The sequence below is a fragment of the Danio rerio genome, chromosome 10 (genome assembly GCF_049306965.1).
Source record: "Danio rerio strain Tuebingen ecotype United States chromosome 10, GRCz12tu, whole genome shotgun sequence".
Lineage (NCBI taxonomy): Eukaryota > Metazoa > Chordata > Actinopteri > Cypriniformes > Danionidae > Danio > Danio rerio.
The window spans coordinates 47,923,645-47,934,185 of NC_133185.1; the positions used below are offsets into that span (position 1 = coordinate 47,923,645).

Sequence of the window (10,541 nt, forward strand, 5' to 3'; positions counted from 1 at the left end):
TCCACAGACTGTCCTGTTTGACCGCATAATATGACCAGGCAACATCTTGATAGTTATTCAACAAGACTTGTTTGTAATATGTTTGAAAGCAGCGCCACCTGGTGAGTAAATCAAACATCACAGTCAAAGTGTTCATTTAGGTTCTAGATACTATTCTGACAGTTTATGTAGTTTGAAGTGTTCGAGTGGATCCTAATTTAGCAGTTTTGTATTTTTTAGTTTAAAATGTTAATTTATGTTTTATTCTATCACTTTTTGTAGTTTAAAGTGTTCATTTAGATCCTATTCTGACAGTTTTAGTAGTCTAAAGTGTTCATTCAGTCATTCATTCATTTTCTTTTTGGCTTAGTCCCTTTATTGATCCGGGGTTTGTCACAGTGGAATAAACGGCAAACTTATCCAGCACATGTTTTTTACGCAGCAGATGCCCTTCCAGCCGCAAATGGGAAACATCCATACATGCTCATTCACACTCATACACTACGGACAATTTAGCCTATATTGACCTGTACCTCTTTGGACTGTGGGGGAAACCAGAGCACCCGGGGAAAACCCACGCGAACGCAGGGAGAACATGCAAACTCTACACAGAAATGCCAACTGATCCAACCGAGGCTCGAACCTGCGACCTTCTTGCTGTGAGGCGACAGCACTACCTACTGCGCCACTGCGTCGCCCCTCTAAAGTCTTCACTTAAATCCTATTCTGAAAGTTTTAGAAGTCTAAAGTGTTTGTTTTGATTGTATTCCAAAAGTTTTTGTAGTTTAAAATGTTGTTTTGGATCCCAATTTAGCAGGTTAGTAGTCAAAAGTGTTCATTTGGATCCTATTCTGACGTTTCTTTTAGTCTAAAGGGTTGATTTGGATCCTATTCTGACCGTTTTTGCAGTCTAAAGTGTTGATTTGGATCCTATTCTGACAGTTTTTGCAGTCTAAAGTGTTGATTTGGATCCTATTCTGACATTTTTTGCAGTCTAAAGTGTTGATTTGGATCCTATTCTGACAGTTTTTGCAGTCTAAAGTGTTCATTTGGATCCTATTATGACAGTTTTTGCAGTCTAAAGTCTTCACTTAAATCCTATTCTGAGAGTTTTAGAAGTCTAAAGTGTTTGTTTTGATTGTATTACAAAAGTTTTTGTAGTTTAAAATGTTGTTTTGGATCCCAATTTAGCAGGTTAGTAGTCAAAAGTGTTCATTTGGATCCTATTCTGACGTTTCTTTTAGTCTAAAGGGTTGATTTGGATCCTATTCTGACAGTTTTTGCAGTCTAAAGTGTTGATTTGGATCCTATTCTGACAGTTTTTGCAGTCTAAAGTGTTGATTTGGATCCTATTCTGACATTTTTTGCAGTCTAAAGTGTTGATTTGGATCCTATTCTGACAGTTTTTGCAGTCTAAAGTGTTCATTTGGATCCTATTATGACAGTTTTTGCAGTCTAAAGTCTTCACTTAAATCCTATTCTGAGAGTTTTAGAAGTCTAAAGTGTTTGTTTTGATTGTATTACAAAAGTTTTTGTAGTTTAAAATGTTGTTTTGGATCCCAATTTAGCAGGTTAGTAGTCAAAAGTGTTCATTTGGATCCTATTCTGACGTTTCTTTTAGTCTAAAGGGTTGATTTGGATCCTATTCTGACAGTTTTTGCAGTCTAAAGGGTTGATTTGGATCCTATTCTGACAGTTTTTGCAGTCTAAAGTGTTGATTTGGATCCTATTCTGACAGTTTTTGCAGTCTAAAGTGTTGATTTGGATCCTATTCTGACATTTTTTGCAGTCTAAAGTGTTGATTTGGATCCTATTCTGACAGTTTTTGCAGTCTAAAGTGTTCATTTGGATCCTATTATGACAGTTTTTGCAGTCTAAAGTCTTCACTTAAATCCTATTCTGAGAGTTTTAGAAGTCTAAAGTGTTTGTTTTGATTGTATTACAAAAGTTTTTGTAGTTTAAAATGTTGTTTTGGATCCCAATTTAGCAGGTTAGTAGTCTAAAGTGTTCATTTGGATTCTATTCTGACAGTTTTTGTAGTCTAAAGTGTTCATGCGGATCCCATTTTAGCAGTTTTGTATTTCTAGTTTATAGTGTTCATAAAGTAATTCATTTGGTTCCTATTCTGACAGTTTTTGTAGTCTAAAGTGTTTATTTGGATCCTATTCTGACATTTCTTTTAGTCTAAAGTGTTCATTTGGATCCTATTCTGACAGTTTTTGCAGTCTAAAGTGTTGATTTGGATCATATTCTGACAGTTTTTTTAGTCTAAAGGGTTGATTTGGATCATATTCTGACAGTTTTTTTAGTCTAAAGGGTTGATTTGGATCCTATTCTGACAGTTTTTTTTAGTCTAAAGGGTTGATTTGGATCCTATTCTGACGGTTTTTGCAGTCTAAAGTGTTCATTTGGATCATATTCTGACAGTTTTTTTAGTCTAAAGTCTTCATTTGGATCATATTCTGACAGTTTTTTAGTCTAAAGGGTTGATTTGGATCATATTCTGACAGTTTTTTTAGTCTAAAGTGTTAATTTGGATCATATTCTGACAGTTTTTGCAGTCTAAAGTGTTGATTTGGATCCTATTGTGACAGTTTTTGTAGTTTAAAGTCTTAATTTAGATCCTATTCTGTTTTTGTATGGATGCCATTGATCAGATCATAGACGCATTAATTCAATAAATCAGTAATACAACACAAGGCAGCTTTAAAACTTTATTTCTATCCAAGCACATCCAACTATACAACCAACATGAACAAAGTTAGCCCTTCTTAATGTATAATATTTCCCATGACCAGCACAGAAAACATCTCAACCACATCCAGAAAACTGCATTATTCTTCTCTCACTCTTATCTTTCTCTCTCGTTCATTCTTTACTTTCAAACTCAGACCACAAGAAACAACAGTAAACTATATAAATTACATTTGGTAGGAAAAAATAAATTATATTCAGTGTACACTAATAAATACTCCTGCCCTGCCGCTTCAAGTTGGTTTCTTCTTTTGTTTTCCAGCATTTCTCGATATCCTGCACACTTGCATGAAGGTCCAAATAAACCAAAACATAATGCAATAAATATGAACAATCTAAAACAGTTTAATGGCATGAATATTCAATGCAATGCAATTAGTACTTGGATTTTGTGATACTAAGCAAAGATTACTGTTAAAACACTACTGTTTTAATGCACTTGTCATTGAATCTTCTCTTAGGACTCTTAAGGACTTCCCACGATGGAGCGTTTTCTGGCGAACAGGTGAGTCTGGTCTCTGTTGTACATGTTTGGCTGGATCTTGAACATTGGGGGCCAGCGGAAGCCGGTTTGACTCTCAGTCCCAGAAGGCTCGGCGGCTGCGGGTTCGGATGAGCAGGGTTTGTTTTGAAGCAGCTGGAAGAGTGTGGCCATATCCGGTCCCAGTCTGGACACCAGACCAGCTCGAACCACCTCCACTGTGTCCTCCTCGCACTCCATTAAACTCTGCAGAAGTGTGCTGTAATACCTAACACAAAAAAACACAATCATTGTCTAAACCAGGGGTGTCCAAACTCAGTCCTGGAGGGCCGGTGTCCTGCATATTTTAGTTCCAACCCCAATTCAACACACCTGAACCAGCTAATCAGACTCTTTCTGAGTATACAAGAAACTTCCAGGGAGGTGTGTAGAAGGAAGTTGCAGTTAAACTATGCAGGACACCGGCCCTCTAGGACCGAGTTTGCACACCCATGGTCTGAACTGTACTGTTCTGTCATAAATTACAGTTACACATTTGGCTTTTTTTGCAAAAGGTGTATATTTATTTTATCGCATTAACGCACAGAGAAGACAAAATGATTATTTTATTTAAAATTTAAGACGTCTTTCATGCGGAGAATAAAGTCACATGCATTGCTCAGGTGTGAGTTTCTCACAGACGTCAACGGAGTGTCATAATCTTAATGCTTCCGTGGGTCTCGTCTATCAAATCTGAGCTTTATTCTGTATTCTCTATTGGATTCAGATCAGGTGATTGGCTGGGCCATTCTACAGCTTGATTTTCTTTCACTGAAAGCATTTAGGAGTCTCTTTGGCTGTGTTTTGGATCATTGTCTTGCTGAAATGTCCACCCTGGTTTCATCTTCATCCTCCTGCTAATGTAGATGTTGGACTGAAGCAGCTGATATTCATTTACACTGAGGTAGAGCAGAGGCTTGCTGAAGACCTACTGAGAGATTTCAGCTGCTGTCTGGGCTTTCACTGCCCAACTACACCCCCCTTTCCTCGTGTGTTTAATACTTTTTCTCTGCGTCATTTCATTTTCTAACTCAATTTGTAAGTTAATTATATTTGTTTTCTTGGCATATATGGATTTCTTTGGTTGTTACCGACATCCGGGGAAAATTTCAAGTCAGCAGCACCTTCAGAAATATGTTTTCTGAGAAAAATGTTGACGTGTTCTATACTCATTTCCCGCACTGTATATATTGGGGGAAAATTGAAAAGATGGATGTGCTGTATACATTAGGTTTGGGTTAGAATGTAATTTTTGTTATATTCTGTGAACTACTGATGACATTTATTTCTAATTAAAAATAAAGTTAATTGGCGCTTTTTTCCATTATATAACAAAAATGTATATATATATTCGATAAATTTTTTTCAAATAATTGATTGAATACCCTGGTTTTCAGTAGTAACAAACATTTATTTTGACTAATTTTCAATTTTCTGGAATTTGTTTTATTTCATTTGAAATTTGAAATATTTCTTTATATTTAAATTTATTTGTGAAACTGGACATTATGAAGAATCTGAGAACATTCAAAAAATCTTCATAATTTTATGGGAACTTTACATAAAATATAGTTGTTTGCTGGAAATTTCAGTCGAAAGTGTGGTGCAGTTTAATGCAATTATTATTATTATTTTTAGTCCTTATTTCATTTATTTATTTTAAATATTTCCCAAGTGCTGTTTCACTGAAAGCATTTATTCAACATTTTTTAAAAGCAATAGCTTTAAAGAGGACCTATTATGCCCCTTTTTACAATACACAAAATAAGTCTGCCTCTAGAGTGTCTGTGTGTGTGTGTGTGTGTGTGTGTGAGAGAGAGAGGTTTCAGCTCAAATACCACACAGACGATGTTTTCTAACTCTTTTAGGCTTTTATCCTAATTGTGTTGTTTTGGTGACTGTCACTTTAAATTCAAATGAGATTGTGCTTTTTTTTTAGAGGAGGGCGGAGCCTGTGTGTCAGCATAGTGGCAGGTTGAAAAACAAGACTGACATCCTATGCTAATCAGGCATAGATGGTCACTACACTGAAAAAAAATTATTCAAAGATCATTCCTTGGATTTACTCATTTTTTACGTTAATTGGTTGTAAATAATTTATTTTTGTTGAATTTAAACAAACAAGTTGAACATTATTATTAAATTTAATTTGTTTAAATTCAACACAAATAAATTGTTTGCAACAGTTCTGCATGCAACAGTGTATTTCAGTGTAGTGGGCGGGGCTTTCCCCGTCTGATGACACGTACGAAGAGAGAATGTCAATCAAAGTGTTTCTGCAGACGGTTTATATCAAGTGTTTTGAGCGAGTTTTAATTCTATAATGTACTGTCTCTTTAAGATGCTCACCTGTTGGGGAAAGTGTTGGGCACCTGCACCACGTCTCCAATGGCCTCAGGGTTTGATCGGGCCACTTCACAGAGGTCCAGCTTCTTATAACACTCCTCCTGCACTTCAGCGATCATCTTCTGGAAGGTGGAGCAGCGCTTAATGGTCTGGAACACTTTGGAGGTGATGCCGTTGGCCATGCACTTGATGCTCTCTTTCACAAATGTTTTACCCTGCGGGAGAAAAAAGCAATGATTACACTTTTCTTTCTACATTGGCCAAACTTCCACTCCATTAGCGGGTAAACACTACAGTAAAGCTATTTGTGTTAATAATAATATTGGAAATATTATTACACCGATACGTTTACAAAAACAAGTAGCCTTCTATTCAATTAAATTCAATTCAGCTTTATTTGTATAGCGCTTTTACAATGTAGATTGTGTCAAAGCAGCTTCACATAAATGGTCATAGTAACTGGATCAGGGTAGTTCAGTTTTTAGTGTTTAAGTCCAGTTCAGTTTAGCTCAGTTCAGTGTGGTTTAAAATCATCACCGAAGAGCAAATGTATCCATGGGTAGCTCTACCGATCCCAAATGAATACCTCTGTGTTAAAAACAGCAGCTGTGTGGAGGAAGACGTTGCAGATCTCGTGCATGCCGTCGGTGTCGCAGGTGGAGTTTTCCAGACATGCGAAGGTCGCACAACCCACTTGCAGAGCGCCATTCAGACAGCGGGCAACATCAGCTGCATGGAGGACAAGACAGAGGTGCTTTATTTGATGTTCAATTTAAGGCAGTGGTTTTCAAACCACTTTTTAAGTACCACCTAAAAAAAAATTGTTCAAGTACCACCATAATGACCTGTATTGAAAAAAAAAGTAGCGTAGTTGGCTAAATTAAGCAGCTACCCCAGGTGAAAAAAATATATAATTAAATGCAATTAAAATACACTTAAATACCCGCAAATACATTTTTAGTACATTGTTATTTTTTGTGTTAAATAAAAGTTTGATGGTTTTACACTATTAATATACTAATTAAAAGTATGTTTATACTTCAGTAGGACTTTAGTACACTTGACAAAAGTATTCTAAATACCAGTAATACTTAAATCAAATTTTAGTGTACTAAAGTACAAAGTACACTACAGAAAAAAACATAGACTTTTATTAGTGTGTTTTTCAAAAGTGTGCTTTAAAAGCTTTAAACATTAACTAATCCTAAGTTTAAAATAAGTTAACATATAAATAATCTATTAGTAATGTATTGTAGTAGAGGTACATTTTCCCAAAAGTTGTACTTAAGTACACTTAATGAAAAGTTACTGTTTTGTGTCTTTACTTTTCATACATGTTGCATCTTATTTACATTTTGTGTTCTCAGTTTTTGCTAAGTTGTTGTTCCCTCCCATAAGGTATTTTTGGACTTGTGGTTTATTGCACAAAAATATTAAAGTGTTTTGATGAAGCACAGATGCTATTTTCTTTGTACACACAGAATCCCTTCAAAATATATTGTTTAAATAAATGTTTAGTTTGTTAAAAGCACATTTTAGATCAGCTTCATGGTGTCTCATAATAGCACAGTTGAGTACACTTAGATGTACTTAAGTTTATCTTAAAATGTACTTAATACTAATTTTTAGTACATTAATACAAAATTAGTTTGGGGAAATAGAGCCCTTTTAATACAGTATTTAGCACACTTTTTTTTTTTACAGTTTATATATTCTTTTAATATATTACTATTACACGTTAAATTAGTCATAAATATATTTAAATGTTTAAAAGTAGGGTTCAAGTGTATTTCTAGTTGTAACTAAACATATATTTTAAAATACAGATATAGTTTGTTAAAAGCACATTTTAGTTCAATTTCAGGGTGTCTCAAAAAAGCACAGTTGAGTGCACTTAGATGGTATTAAGTGTATCTTAACATATACCTAATACTATCTTTTAGTACATTAAGTACAAAATTAGTGTGCGAAAATAGAGCACTTTTAGTACAGTACTGAAAAGTGTACTAAGTATACTTTAAGTGTATTTTAGTGCACTTTTTTTTTTTACCTGGGCAGCACTGCACAGATCGGAAACGAAGCAGAGTCATTTTCATATTTATACCATTTTTGACAAATTTTTAAATATATGTTGCATGTACATATGACATATTTGTAAAACCTTTTAAAATCTAAACATTAACTTTGTTTGTAGATTGGTAGTTAACCAGTTTTTCTTAGATGATGGTAAGTTTTATTTATGGAGAAAATTAAAAAGCACTGCAGTGTTTGGGTGTTCTGTGTTTGTCTGAGATAACTAATCTCACGAAATTATATTCCATACAAAATATGAAGCTGATCAGTCGGTCCCATGACTCGTGGTGCGGCATTCTGAAAAGTTAAAATGTTTTCAACTGGGCACGCCTGGAATACGCAGGCGCATCGTGCTGCAGTTCTTACTCATTTTGCTAGCCTGTGGGTTAAATTTTGGGACCCAAGTGACTGAGATTAACGAATGCGGTAATTTTTCGAAATAACATTTTTTCAAAACTTATTATCGTTCAGACTCAGATAATAAATAAAATGGTAATAATTTAGGATTTTTTGTGCGGCCTGGTACCAAACCGATCTATAGACCGGTGCCGCTCTGTGTCAGGGTTGGGGACCACTGCTTTAGCACGTATCTGCTCTACAAGCACCACGGAGAGGCACGTGCACACATAGGGCTCAACCTGTGCAGTGCACATGCCCTTTTTAGTCTTGGATAGAAAGTGCCCTACTAAAATGATCTGAAGTGCCCCTGCTCCCCCCTTTCAGCAGCCGATGATGCGATGCACTAAAGTAAACATTCTAAGCACAGCACTTTGATCGTAGTCTTTAGAGAACAGCCAATGTTGATCACATCGGGGTTATCGTACACATCAGATGATAATAATAGTATTCATTTTTTCTTTCATTACTCCGTGTACCACTAGAAGTAAACCACTAGTGGCACATGTACCATAGTTTGAGAACCACTGATTTAAGGTTATCTAATATTTAATATCTTACACAATGGTGAAAGATCAAAGAGTCTACATTTGAACCAACACTCAAATAAAAAGCTGTCGCTGAGGCAGGATCTTTTCAAAAGGCACACATTTATATCTAAAAAGACTTTATCGGTTAGTCTCAAAAAATGACTTTTGCTGTTTGCTCAGTCGACATATTGATTATTGGGACAGGCCTACATGCTAGCAAATTATAAGGACAGTTTTGCGTAACACATTCAACAAAACATGAGCCATATTTATGGTTTATTATATTTTGAGACCGATTTGTTTGGGCCAAAAATTACAAGACAGCTCGATTATGAATCCAAACCTCCCTCTTAGCATACACAAAATATTTAAAGTATTAAATTAAATCAAATTATTATTATGTAAAACAAATAAATTATTGCAAAATATTAAAACCAAATTGAAATTCATTCATTCATTTTCCTTCAGCATACTTTCTATTTCAGAGGTCGTCACTGCGGAATAAGCCGTCAACTATTCTGGCATATGTTTTAAGCAGCGGACGCCCTTCCAGCTGCAACCCAGTACTGGGAAACACCCATACACTCCAGTTTACTCATACACTGCGGTCAATTTAGTTTATTCAATTCTCCTATAGCGCATGTGTGTGGACTGTGCGGCAAACCGGAGCACCCGGAGGAAACCCACGCCAACACGGGGAGAACATGCAAACTCCACACAAAAATGCCAACTGGTCCAGCTGGCACTCAAACTAGAGACCTTCTTGCTGTGAGGCCACAGTGCTTACCACTGAGCCACCGTGCTGCCCTTTTTTGCCCATCTATATTGTAAAAACCAAAGCAAATGGACGATTCTATAAAGAAAATAATACTTACAAGGGGTGTTGGATGAGAACCGTGCTCGTCTCGGTTGTGTGGATTCCTGAGTTGTGCAAAATGCACAAGCAGCCAAAACCACCAGCAAAAGAAATCCGCTTTTCAGGAGCATGTCTGCAACTTTACAACCAAAGCAGGAGATGTTTGCTGATTCTGAGGGTTTGTGCTGCAGCTTGAAGATGGGCTGAGCTTTATACTGATCTTCAGCTGAACTCGACAGCTCATAAATCACCGCCTTGACCAATCAGAACGAAGGAAACGAAAGCTCAAACTTTCCATCTCTTCATAAATATTCATGGGTTGATAATAATGCAGAACCACCTGCTATGATTTTATCTCCAGTTGGGCATTTCTGTGATTGCTGCAATTCAAACTTTTACAGTAGATACTTATTAAAAAAAACTGTCCATTTAAAACCATTAATCACCAACTACCATAACAATGTTTCTAATAATGACCTTGAATTATGTGTGGATTACATTATCAAATAACAAGAAAGATAAAGGATATTCCTTTCAAGCAGGTGAATCTCAATGGCTCCTTTGTGGAAAACCAATCAGTATGTTTGGTTTGGATTTCACGTCAAAGATATTTAGTTAATGCATATCTGTCGTATGTCATGTTCTTGGATGTAGTTTTAACCAACACCTGGCACAGATAAATGTGCTAAAGGTACGAGTGTTTTTTGTCATTATTAAAACAGACTAATGTAGCTTGCAGTGTTGGGGAAGCTGAAAATTTACTGTAGCTACTTATAAGTATAAATAGCAGCCAACTACAATTCTAAAAAAAGTATCTAGCTCCACTATAAGTTACTTCCTAAAAGTTGCTAGTTAGATTGAAGCTATTTTCACAGAAAGGCATACATTACAAAAGCGTGAATAAAAGTTACTTGAACGTAAACTGAACATAACTTGAACTTAAACTGGATAATCCTGAACATTAACCAAACATAGCCTGATAATAACTTGAACATAACCGAATGTAATGTGAACATAAACCGAACATAACCTGAATAATTCTGAACATTACCTCAGCATGAACTGAACATAACCTAAACATAGCTGA

The 10,541-nt window shown here is 35.8% G+C and overlaps 1 protein-coding gene across 1 annotated transcript; it reads right to left on the reverse strand.

The window, feature by feature from the left end:
• Window positions 1-2,679: 2,679 nt before the first annotated feature.
• Window positions 2,680-9,623, reverse strand: stc1l (stanniocalcin 1, like). Its single transcript, NM_200539.1, has 4 exons — window positions 9,474-9,623; window positions 6,186-6,328; window positions 5,603-5,814; window positions 2,680-3,482 (listed from the first exon to the last, which is right to left on the reverse strand). Exons 1-4 carry the CDS (start codon window positions 9,583-9,585, stop codon window positions 3,200-3,202), a joined length of 750 nt encoding a protein of 249 aa, NP_956833.1. The 5' UTR covers window positions 9,586-9,623; the 3' UTR covers window positions 2,680-3,199.
• Window positions 9,624-10,541: the final 918 nt, after the last annotated feature.